We start from the raw sequence: 13395 nt of genomic DNA, 5'->3' as shown, positions 1-13395 counted from the left end.
ATGTGGGCATGTATTATTCTTCAGGGAAAGATGAAAATGATGGAGAAGTCAGAATGTGCAGTGGTCTGCCAAAGAAGGAAAAAGATTTTTGCTTTCAGTTTGGATATCTCCTGAATTTCAGGAAAAGATGGGAGGGAGTACTAGAAAAAGTAAATTGTGTCCAAAGGCTGAGCTTCTTAAAACCCAGGACCAAATTATGAACAAGGGGCGCCCCAGTTGTTCACCAGTAAAGAGCGTGTACCATGTGCCAGGGCTTAGTCCCAATCGCAGCGACCAGGGTTCGAATCCGACCGTCATCCCCTCTCTCCCCTGCCTTTCCTGTTTGTCTCTACTGTGACTGTCAAATAAAGCAGAAATGCCAAAAAAATAATCTTAAAAAAAAAACAAAACCCAAACCCAGGACCAAATTATGAACAAGTTTAAAAACCCAAAGGGGTACAGAGATTCTAGAAGAGACTTTGTGAACAGTTGTGCTAATATGAGTATTTTGCATACTATCAGTCTTATGAAATCCTTGTGTGCATTGTTATGGACCAGCAAACACAGACTGGACCTGAATTCAGCCACAATAATGCTGGAGTCAGTGGTTAGTGACCCTTAGGCAATGGTTCCACTCCACACTGATTCAAACACAAGCTCGTCCACTAATTAGCACTTTGTTTCCAAGAATCCTCAACGGAACTGGTTCAATATTCAGAACTGTTTCAGTCCAAAAGACGTAAACAAGGCTGAAGTACCAGTCTGTTTAATATTAAATGAAGTTGTAGGGTGATACTGCCATAAAACAAATTTGGGTCCCTTGCTGAAAATCCAGATGCATGCAGCATGGCAGAAAGTCTTGTGGAGGTAGTTCTTGTTCTGTAAAGAGCAAGTGCTTTCTGGTAGACTGGTATTTCTGGTATTTTTTCCATTGAAAATGCCCTGAAAAAACGCCCTCGTCTAATATTGGGGGTCTAAGCAAATACACACGTATTGTACTTGCATATGTTCCGTGCTTGAATACAGTACACTTCCCCCGCTCTGTCACGGTTGGAAGGGGTGTGCTCCAGCACGGTACGGGCGCTCATGCACGAGCACATGAACGGTCACGCACGCAGCACGTGAACATGGATAAAACGTAAATCATGCAACTTTCCTCCTGCCTCCGCAAAATCGATTAATGCGCAGTGCGATTACTGGCGAATGGCCGCGTTGCGCAATCAGTAATCAACCATGGTGTCTGTGTCGCTGTCCATGGTGCTGCTGCAACCGCGTATAAACAAAAGCTGATTTATGATGAAAGGTATATATGGCAGTCTGTGTGCGCTGCGCACCTGTCAGATCCAGCAGACCTGACCGAGGCACCAGCTGGCATCAGGTGGGCCGGCCAGTTTTGTCAATGAGAAACATAGTGAAGGACTGCCCGTTACGAGGGCTGTGATGCAGCAAAAAGCGCTTGAAGTTGCCACAGAGCTCAACATACCCCGCACTGAGTTTAAAGCTAGCATGGGCTGGTGTTGCAGAATGTCCATATAAAAAGTATATTTCCAAAAAAGGGTCTTGAAAAAGAGGGGTCGTCTTAAAATCAGGGTCGTCTTATATTCAGATCAATATGGTATATGCTGTCAGAGGCTTTTTTGTTGCGTAAGTGGTCAGTCTTTTTTAAAAGTGATGCTGAATTATGTCAGGCGTAAGAATCTTTTGATGCTGAGGATATGTTATCCCACAGCTGTGTTCATTACAGAGAGTCAACCAGCAGAGTTCACATGTGCATGTTAGTTCATGCACATGGTGAAATATGTCCCAAAGCTAAAAGTAAGACAGTTAAAAGTCTGATCTGTGATGCTGAGCAACATTTCCATTGCTGCTTTGCTGACCATGGGTAGAAGCCCAACATTATGGACATAGGGAGGCATGCTGCATGATTCACACATGATTCACATTCACTCACTGGTTCATATTCATTTCATGCAGAGTGCACTAGGCGAGTGTTCTGACAGCCATCCAGGCTGTTTTTCATGCCTGTTTTGAATGAAAGGCAAAATGCGTAGAAAAGACAAAGTGGGAAGTGCAGTGTGGAGCAACAAGGAAAATCACCAGTGACAGAAAAAAGAATGGACAGTGTTTTGCACTAAAGAGTGACAAATAGAAAGGCACAGAAATTGCATGAGAACTCAAAGCAGAGACCTGCAGGCAAGTGAGTGAATTCAAATTTCAGTCTGCATGGCCGGCAGTGATAATAATATTTATGGTAGGTATAGGACTTTGTAACACACTTTAAAACAACAAAAATAGCATAAGACAACTTAATAAACTGGATTACAGCAAAGCAAAACAAGAGAATAGAGGAATTTAAAAGAAAGAAGGGTTGAAAGACCCGCGTCGTGATCAGGGACCAGACATACACGACTTTTAAAAGTCATCACCTAAATCTTAAAAGCTTATAGCTCATATATGTTTTAACTATCAGTTAGCTAGTGTGCAGCAGCTGGAGGAAGACTAATGTGATTTAATCACAGGTGGTAAGCCATCAGCAGTTACCATGGCAACAAATCAACCTGGAGCCAAACCATGGTTTGATGATTGAGACATGAAGTTTAATCCTTCTCGTTTGTCATACAGTCACCTATACAGCCTTAAGTTATTTACTGCTCTATGCTTTAATGTGTTCAGCACTAAGCAATAAACAAACAGCATTCCTTCATTAATAACAACAACAAACAAACCACCGCCTGACACAGTCTTAAAGTAAACCAGGCACTTTGTCATTTTGCATTTCATATTGCTGAAACATTCTTTTTTTTGTACTTACAGGGCTCCAGCCTACAACCATTTTTTGAGAGTGTGAGTTAAACTGAGTTACTGTACTTAGACTGCATGGGACTTGTGTTCTAAGTCCACGACATAAAACTTTATGAAACAGTCTATTTAGCTGTTACCTTGTTCTAAAAATGACACAAAACAAAATGAGGAGAGAGATGAAGCTGGAGGGGAGGGAGAGCCAACAAAAGGTTCCACCTCAGGCTCCCTGCAGGTAGGGAGACAGCGACTGACAGCATGTTCAGACTGGACGCGCCGCAACGTGTCCATTCAGTGTCGACGCAGGGCGAGTATGATTTCAGTTCTTGCAGATCTAGTCATTTTTTTGCCCCTGATGAAAACCATGTGTTTTCAGTGTTGATAGAGGAGAGACCTACCAATATGAAAACCATGCAGACTGTAGTTTCTAATGTCGTCTGTTGACAGTTAAAATATTATGATACTATTTCTAACAAATGAAATGGATGGACAGATTCGGAAATCAAATGTGGGAGAAAATCATTACCCCCAATAACCAGAAAGTGATGTTTCACTGTTAGCTACCATACTTACCTTATTCTCTGTATCAATGCCAAACAGGTCAGTAGTCAGGCCAAACCCACAGAATTTAATTTTCGAGTCGTACATTTAGAACTGTAATCACCTTTAATCCCAGCCACTGCTGCTACAGAGCTGAGAGTCTCCAATATGGCTGCCAGAAAAGTCACATATATACAGTATGTCCTCTACTCAGTTCTCCCAACACACACACAGGGTTTAAAAGCTACAGTTTTATTTAGTTACTTATTTATTTATTTATTTCCTGGTGGGGCACAAGAAGGCTGTTGAGATCACTGTTTTCTGCCACAGTCGTTAAAAGGTGTGATAGTGAACACACAGGAGCTGTGTGTGTTCCTCATCTGACTGGACTGCACTCCTTATTTCCACCATGCTCTGAAGGTACAGGGGTATTCTTCACTGTAGCACATCAAAGTGGCTTAGTCTCTTCTGATTGTCCACAGTGCACGCATGCTGTATTGATCTCTAGCTCTCTGTCCCTGTCTCTTTTTGTTTTTTTGTTCTCAGAGGCCTTGCTCACGTTGTGTTAGTCCTATTAAAATTGAAGTGATAGTTGAAAAATGAAGTGAAATAATGTCAGCTACCTCTTTAAACATGAAAGCAGTGCTTTTGTAGTTAGTTTGATCAAGGAGGGGTAGAATACATGAGGGCAGCGTCTGAGCCTGACTCACATCAAATCAGCAGAGATGCTGAGGAAAGTGCTGGACTTTGAGGTGGAGCCTCGTGACCTGTGAGTCCAGCCGGCTGCCACATTTTCTCTCACTCGTTGTGGTTAGCAGGGCAGCCAGTTGTGTGAGGCACGTGCCACAACTACTGCACACACATTTAATGATAATGCAGTCATTACGCTTGAATTCCTCAGCTCACCACATACACACACATACACACGCGTGCACACACTCGTGTCAGCAAGTATTGAATGTTCTCTGTGCAGACAAATCTGATCTGGTAATATGGCTAACCCACATCCAGAGGCTCAGGATGATTAAATGTTACAGAGTGAACTCGCTCACACACTAACACGCATTCCCTCAGCCATGCACACACACATTCGCACACACAGCCCATTTAAAACCTCTATTATACTAGCACATATCCCCACTGGCTTACAATTGTGATCTCATCAGCATCAGTGGATCTGTCATCTTTTCAGCCATCTCAGTAATAACTCTCTCTCTCTCTCTCTCTCTCTCACACACACACACACACACACACACACACACACACACACACACTCACATGGAGCTCAAAGACAGGCTTGTCAGCCTAGCGACAGGCAAACACTCTGAACGCTGATTTCAGTTCTGATTTCCTGCTGTGAGAAACACATGAAAACACCTATCTGAAACTGCTGGCATAATTCAGTAGATACTAATTGCTGTTGTTCTTATCTCTGGGCAAGATAGCATAACATAGCATAATACAAGTATGGGTAGTACAAAAACAAAAACAAACAAAAAAAAACCTTAAAGGACCATACCAGTGATTTTGAACGTTAAGCCCATTTGCTACAATTTACCCACATTTTACATCGCAACAAACATTAGGAAGACGAATTGCATTTGCTTTTTTATTGTCTGTTGTTTCAGGTTTGTGAGCCAGCATTCAAAATTGGTTAAAATCTCTCAGCATTTTTGTCTTTTTTATGTGAATTTAGTTTCAGTTTTTGTGTGGTTGTGCTGATATTCCTAAACAACCTATATATAATGTAACACACAGATGCAGGCCTTCAATATATACAGTGACAAAGCACCAAGGTGGGGTCACTTAACTGAATCGTCTTGATGATAACACAGCATAGCTCATGTTACTTGTACTGGCATACCCTTTGATAAATTCACTGAGCAAAACATTACTGGAACATGAGTAAAAAAAAATAGAAATTACAAGAAAAATAGATTTATAATTACTAGAATCACATATTAAAATGTTAAATGAGTGATGCTTGTGATTTCTTGCTTTTAAATTCTTGTGAAAGGCATCTTATACATGCATTTGGAGTTTTGTAAGTATTTAACCTTTTGAAACCTGAGTGCATTCAATTCACTTCACCACTAGCTCCTGGGTTTCAAAGGATTAAATACTGAATACTCAATTTTACTCAGTTCAGGATCAGAAATACCAATTTCCCTCAGGGATCAGGAATTACTTGTAAATACATGGGTATTTTCATGTTCAAATACACATTCATTTACATGTTCAAATGACTACCAATAGCACTTGTAACGGTGTTGTTTGCCCAGATGGCAGCAGGGAGCAAAGTGTGTGTGTGTGCGTGTGTGTATGCTGCTCTCAGTGATGCTGGACGAGCTCTCTGGACCCTCGTACCTGGAGCCTTGCCATTTCTCCACAGCGTGACACAGCACCAGTCAGTGTGTCCTACACTGCCCCCATGAGGGCAGTTGTTGCAACTTGCATGGTCATAATGATGGCAGTGCTGGTGATGTCACATTCTAGATCAGTGGCTCTCAAACACACCTTCCTTTTAAGATGTATTTTCCAAGGTACACTATTTCCATGGCATGTACATGCTCATAAAGAATACAGTTGTATTGTTATACAGGTGTATTCAGTATGTATAAATGCTTACCAGGCCTATTAATTACATACTGCTTACAAGAAACAGATAACTGAATGAATTCCATGCTTTTCATTAAAACCATATTATTCAGCAAATGCCAAAAAAAAAAAAAAAAAAAAAAACACTTTACAGCTTAAAACTATAAACTCATCAGTCAATGTATAATTATTTCATATAACAATTACAGTATATTTAACCAAAGACACGACATGTCCGTAGTGTTCCTTAAATGAGATCTTAATAGAATTATGGAATAAACATGGTTATATGTTCTAGTTTTACAGTCCAGTTAACAACTCAAGTTTTTTCTGTATATCTTTTTTTTAATGAAACTATGTAATTAGAACTACCGTATTTCACCAATTAATCGCCCGGCTGCAAATAGCCGCCTGGTTCCTTTACACGCCTGGGGTCTGCACCCATTTTGTGTATTAAACGCCCACCCGAATAACCACCGGGGTGATTATTTGCATTATATTGAGCTAACCCAAAATAAGGCTATTCACCTTATTTTTGCAGAAGTAAACATTTAGCCACACAATACAGTGCGGCACTTCTGTTTCTGTCAAAATAAGAGCACTAGCTAACCTTAGAAAAAAGGGTGTACTGTAATCTTAAATGACCGACTAACTCTTATTTTGACAGAAAACGGAAGTGTCAGAGGGAACGACTCGCAGCGCGAGCGGTTTGCACTATGTTTGTATGTACAGATATGTTTACCTTATGCCTTACAGTACTTTTGTACTAAAAATATGTTGGACAGTAACTGTCATCACAATAATGTCCTGGTGCAGGTCTGTGTAAAAATAAATAAAGGCCTGCAGCAAATAGCCGCCTGGTTCTTTAAACGCCTGGGGTCCAAGTTGATTTTGCGTATTAAACGCCCGGGCGATTAATTGGGGAAATACAGTATATAAGTTAACATCAACGCTGCCAGATTCGTGGTCTGCTGGCAAAAATACATTAGGCAAAAAGCTGTTGATTTGCAGTCAGTTTTGCAAAAGAACAGTAAACAATGTGGTGTTGCCGTGGGATCAGCTGTTGGTATTTACTATTCTCACTGAATCATTTCCCCCTTTTTTATTTATCTTTTTTTTATTATTCTTTTTTTGTTACACTGAAAAGTTTTATTTAGAGTAATACTCATGAGGTAATTCCATGGCACATCTGGTTGGTGCTCATGGCACACAGTCTGCAAACTTCTGCTCGATAGTATGATATGATGCTTTTATGTGTAAATTTCATATGCTATGTATTTTCCCTGGGGGTCAGAGACAAGAGGGCTGTCTGTATTTGAATTCAAAGGATAGAAAATACATATGTTGTTCCAGATGTTGAGTTAAATACGAGGGACTGCTCATTCCTCCTAGCTTACTGAAGTAGAGGGAAGCATCGTACCAGCTTTTAATACACAAACACCACACTCCTAATAGCTGAGTCTTGTTTCCAGATCCATCTTTCTTCCATCTCCCAAGGGACTCTGCCTGCTCTCTCATTATACCTGCCTCTCTTTGTCTCCACGGTGATTTGTCACCACTGATACACCCTCTGTGGCAACAGCTGTTGGCGGGGGAGCTGAGGGTGATGTCGATGATGAGGTGTGACAGCAAAAAGAGTATTTTTAGCTCATCAGCCAGGTAGCCACAAACTGCAGTTCAGACAGATGCATCAAACGTGTCTTTCTGTGAGAGAACTGAGACGGGAGAAAGAGAAATTGTACTAATCAGAAATGCCTTTTAGAGGGTCACATGGATATTGTTTGGGATTGAAGCTATGGGTAATTTTGCAGGGATATTCAGTATCTTAAAATCTGACCATTTTCATGCCCGAAAGTATCAAGTGTTTCCACCACAATTACATTCTAATCAGAAAAGCTTCTGAGGCAGCAGATCATAATGCGGCTCTAAAACCCATGATGATAAACAATAATAACAGATATTATTACTTTTAGTATTAGTAGTATGCAGTACATTCAGAAAGTATTCAGACCACCTTCACTTTCTTCACTTTTGTTATGTTGCAGCCTGATGCTACAATCTTTTAAATTCCTTTTTTCTCTCATTGATCTACATTCAGTACCCCATTATGATAAAGTGAAAACAGAATTGTAGAAATTTTTGTAAATTTATTAAAAAGATACAACTGAAATATCACATTGTCATAAGCATTCACACCCTTTACTCAGTACTTAGTTGAAGCACCTTAGCAGCAATTACAGCCTCGAGTCTTTTTGGCTATGACACAAGCTTTGCAACACCTGGATTGGAGGATTTTCTGCCATTCTTCTTTGCAAATCCTCTGGAGCTCGGTCAGGTTGGATGGGGACTGTCGGTGGACAGCCATTTTCAGGTCTCTCCAGAGATGTTGGATTGGGTTTCAGGTCAGGGCTCTGGCTAGACCACTCTAGGACATTCACAGAGTTGTCCCACAGCCACTCCTGTGTTGTCTTGGCTGTGTGCTTAGGGTCACTTATCATGTTGGAAGGTGAACCTTTGCCCAGTCTGAGGTCCTGAGTGCTGTGGAACAGGTTTTCATTGAGGATATCTCTGTACTTTGCTCCATTCAGCTTTCCCTCAACCCTGACCAGTCTCCCAGTCCTTGCTGCTGAAAAACAGCCCCACAGCCTGATGCTGCCACCACCATGCTGCACTGTTGGGCAGGTGATGAGCGATCCTGTCTCTGAGCTCTGCAGGCAGTTCCTTTGACCTCATGGCTTGGTTTTTGCTCTGATATACATTGTCAGCTGTGAGGCCTTCTATAGAGAGGAGTGTGCCTTTCCAAATCATGTCCAATCAATTTAATTTACCACAGATGGACTCCAATCAAGGTCTAGAAACATCGCAGTAACCATCAAGAGAAATAGAAGGCACCTGAGCTAAATTTCAAGTGTTGTTGTAAAGGGTCTGTATACTTATGTCAATATGATATCTCAGTTTTTCCTTTTTAATAAATTTGCAAAAATTTCTAAAATTCTGTTTTTACTTTGTCATTATGGGGTACTGAGTGTAGATTAATGAGAGAAAAAATGAATTTAAAAGGTTGTAGTATCAAACTGCAACATAACAAAAGTGAAAGTGAAGTGAAGGGGGTCTGAATATTTTCTGAATGCACTGTAAATCAAAATTATGCATACTTGCGTGAAATCTAATCTAAATGTCAAATTAGATTAGATTAAATTAGTTTGCAGGTTCAAGGACTTTTCCAGAAACTGTGTAACTGTGATTAGTTACACAGTTTTAATATTAAATCAGTCTGATTGATATCCATCATATTAGAGGTGGATGAACTGACTGCCCTGTAACCCACTTAAAAAAAATGCAAATTCAAATGATGAAATACCTAGTCATTCCCAGCAAAAACAACTGGGTCATGTAACCATAACTTACCAAGATGATTCCACATTGGTCTTTGTGAAAAGATGTTGAAACAAAATTAACCATCAACAGTTATATAAAGTGGAAGACTGTGGCTGTAGAGGGCAAAAACACAAAGAAGTCAGTAATGTTAAAAGAATGCTGTCTCAGATTTTTTAATTTATTATTTTTTTAAATCATTGTAAATGTTTTAAGCTCTTCAGCTCTGCCACTGCCATGGATGGCGTTGGTCAGTGCTGTGGTGCTACACCCTATACCAAACCTGTTGTGCTGAACTTCAGGGAAATGTGTATAAAATGATGCAAAAGACATATAGATATTTTTTTATTTGATGTAATACTGCAGCCATGAACAATTGCATCTCTTGGCTTGAATCCAAAGCCAAAATGTAAGTGTGATGTAGTTCCAATGAAACGTTGCACAGAGCAGATACAGAATATGTTTGTGACTTTGTCATACAATATGGAAAAAAGAAACTACCGTATTTCCCCAATTAATAGCCCGGGCGTTTAATACGCAAAATCAACTTGGACCCCAGGTGTTTAAAAGAACCAGGTGGCTATTCGCTGCAGGCCTTTATTATTTTTGCACAGACCTGCACCAGCCATTATTGTGATGACAGTTACTGTCCAACATATTTACAGTCGGTCCATTTAAGATTACGGTACACCCTTTTTTCTCACGTTAGCTAGCTCTCTTATTTTGACAGAAAACGGAAGTGCCGCACTGTTATTGTGCGGCTAACTGTTTACTTCTGCAAAATAAGGTCAATAGCCTTATTTGGGTTTACCTCAATATAATGCAAATAATCGCCCCGGCGGTTATTCGGGTGGGCGTTTAATACGCAAAATGGGTGCAGACCCCAGGCGTTTATAAGAACGCCTATTTGAATTGTTGAATCAGTTGAATTGTGCTTTATAAAATCCAATTGAATCGTCAAAAAGGCAGTTATGGTTTGACAGGTGTGTAGGAGACCACAGGTCGACAAAGACAGACTCCTGCACACTGTCCACTTGCAGTTGGAGATATTTACTGAAAACATCATCAGCTTCTAAACGTGATGAAGGTCTCAGTACTGAATCATTGTTCGGCTGAAGTGGACTTTGTGTGGGAGTCTTCTATTCTGTTTTGAATGGAATCGCCCACTAGTGAATCAAATCATCGTTCAGCCCAAGATTCACCCCTACAAACCTGTATCAGCCAAATCCTTGTCTAGAGTTTATAATAAGGACTTACATATACAAGGACTTAGCTGTTATTTTCTTGAGCTGTCTTATTTCTTGTTGTTGTTCCATCATGTTGTGTTTTGTGTATGTATTTGTGTTAATGTTTTTAATGAGGACTGCAGATGAAAATTACCTTCTTATTAACTCAAGACGCAAATCTTTCAGAATTGTATGTTGTCCCCTCCAAATACAGAATTCAAAAAAATAACAAAAGGACAACCCCCTGTTGTTTTACATGGCAAGTTCTTATCTGACATGTGTAAGGCATGATGCATCATAAATCAACACACTGCTGACTGAGTTGTTGTGACATGCATTATAACTTGAGTTTCTCAAATACTGTAATTTCAAATATTCAGTGTTGAGGGATTACCCATAGTATGGTTCTGAGCTTTTCATAAAGCTAGCTGGGTGGCAGGGTGGGCCCATTGGATGTCTTGTCTCTGGACCTGAAAGAAAACAGGTTCAATGCCCAAAATTCCCAGTGTTCATCAACAGGCATGTGTCCTTCAGTAAGACACTAAACTCTAGCCTGCTCTCTCATTTCAGTGAGATGCTCTGGAAAACAATTCCAGCGAGAAATCTAGTGATGAGGCTATACTGCAATGTCAGGGTTGACCGAACCTCTGTTCTAGTAAACACATCTTGAACGTGGCAATGAATCAGATTTTGTCTGGTGTTGCTCTCCCTTTTCTTCCTGCCAGCGGTGGTGGTTCCTGATGGGGCGGCAGATAAGGCCGGGCTTGGAGATGAGCTCGGCAGTGAAGAGGATTTGCTGTATGAAGAATTTCGCAGCTCAGGACATCGTTTTGGACACCCTGGAGGAGGAGGAGGGGAGCAGCTCGCCATCAATGAGGTAGGCAGCGTGGAAATATGTTCTGTAGCCTTCTCCAGGAGAAGCTGTTTGGTATAAGATCTAATCTTTGGCTTGCACATACAGCTATTTTACCTTTCACATACATGTACTGTATATCTACAATATAACTGCCTGCTATGGGAAAAGATGAGCAGAAACATGAAGTATATACATTTTGTAGATATTTGGCTAAACCTACAGAATCACCTGGATGCTTCTTAACCCCTTCAGACCCTGCGTCCATTGGAATGGACATGACATATTTCTGTCTCTAAACCAATAAATACTGGGTAATTGAATGATGTCAGTAATGCTGGTTACTGGTTGGATCCTGATTATCCAAACATAATCATGTTATGAGTTTGAGCACGCTCTGAGAGAGTGACAGACATCGGACAAGACAAGCATGGCTGAGCGACTGCAGAGAGGGAGGAGCCAGTGCCCAATTTCAATCAATCTGGAGCCAATCCCAGCGCTCATAGGGCGAAGGCAAGCACACACCTTGTCAGGTCGCCAGTCCATCGCAGGGCAGACTATTAAAACATGAGTTAGCAAAAATGTGTTTTTCTATTTTGTTTCTTATGTTGGAGAGGAGTCAGAATCAGTTAAAAAAATTTTTTTTGCCCAGCAGAAAAAATGCAGGCCTGAGGGGCTTAAAGGAATTCCCTGATCAGATTCATTAATGTTACTGAACAATCACTCACAAAACAGCTAAATACAGAGTTTAACACAGAAAATACAGGTTGCATGTTTTTCGAGGCTTTACTGAAAAAATGCTTGACTCTTCCCTCAATGACAAACATGTTAGCCTGCTACCATAAATGCACAAACAAAAAGATGAGCTTCATAAAATAGAACAAATGAGCATAAAAATATACAGTGCAAGTGATATTTCAGTTTTTTCTTTTAATAAATGTGCAATTCTGTTTTCACTTTGTCATTATAGGGTACTGAGTGAAGATTAATGAGAGAAAAAATGATTTAAACGATGATAGCAACAGGCTGCAGCATAACAAAAGTGGAAAAAGTGAAGGGGGTCTGAATGCTTTGGAATGCACTGTAAAGCCATTTGTGCTGGATGTCTTCATGAGGCTTGGTAATTGCACGCTCTCTTCCCAGTGGTGCAATTACAGTAACAACTAGCCTAAACAAATTCACAACATGTAACATGAGCCGAAAATTGTTGTGCTCTCACCACTTTGCAGTTCAAAGTACCGGTAATGATAACTCTTAAAAAATCATCAGTCAAATAAATTGCTCAATTATTTTTAAATAATGATTATTATTAAAATTATATATTTAAAGTTTAGATCAGTGATGCTGTTTGATGTCAGATTTCTGAAAGCAGTCAATGCGTTTGAAACCTGAGCATTGAGGAGGGACCATTTCACTCCGCCCAATTTCAAGTCAAACACAATAGTAGTGCCGCCACTGGGAAAACTAACGTGGGCAAGTTTATTACTGTGGTGGAATACTGGTGTGAAGAAAGTTTGAAGGCTCTGAAAGTTAATTTTCATAGAACAGAAACAGAAACAGCAAAGTATATACATTTTGCAAATATTACACTAAGCATGTCTCCAGGTATGTCTCCTTTAACTGCATTGTGGATCAATGTAATTGCTTAATGAGGTTGATATCAGCAGCCTGACTGGAATTTTGTCTAAACTTCTCCTACTTCCTGGTTGTCACATTGCCACAGAAGATAATGGCAAGCCACCTGCCCCCAAAACAATTACTGCAGCTTAGAAAACAGTCTGCAGGGCTGGAGTCGCTCCCTCCAGGGAACAAACTAAATTGGCTCATTGTTGTGGCTAAATGCTGTGAATTCCTCCACGCCTCTCCCTGACTACAAGAGTGCAGCAGGAAAGGAGGCAAGAGACACTGCAGTTCAACAATGTTGTCACTGTCTCCAACTGTCTTGCTGTTGTGCATTTGCTGTTGCTGGTTTGCAAATGCCCTCGTGTGAAGTTACCCAGATAACACTTTATCTCATGTAAACCT

At 40.5% G+C, this 13395-nt stretch overlaps 1 protein-coding gene across 2 annotated transcripts in view; it reads left to right on the top strand.

Annotated features, from left to right (window-relative positions):
- The window catches only part of arhgef4 (Rho guanine nucleotide exchange factor (GEF) 4), a 180073-nt gene that overhangs the window by 135538 nt on the left and 31140 nt on the right, over positions 1–13395 (top strand). For both annotated transcript variants that reach the window (XM_030078832.1, XM_030078833.1), the window contains one exon: positions 11243–11394. In XM_030078832.1, the coding sequence (XP_029934692.1) occupies positions 11243–11394 (152 nt within the window). The remainder of the gene's footprint in view (positions 1–11242; positions 11395–13395) is intronic.

This window comes from Myripristis murdjan, chromosome 20 (genome assembly GCF_902150065.1).
Source record: "Myripristis murdjan chromosome 20, fMyrMur1.1, whole genome shotgun sequence".
Taxonomy (NCBI): domain Eukaryota; kingdom Metazoa; phylum Chordata; class Actinopteri; order Holocentriformes; family Holocentridae; genus Myripristis; species Myripristis murdjan.
This window is presented reverse-complemented; position numbering and strand designations above follow the sequence as displayed.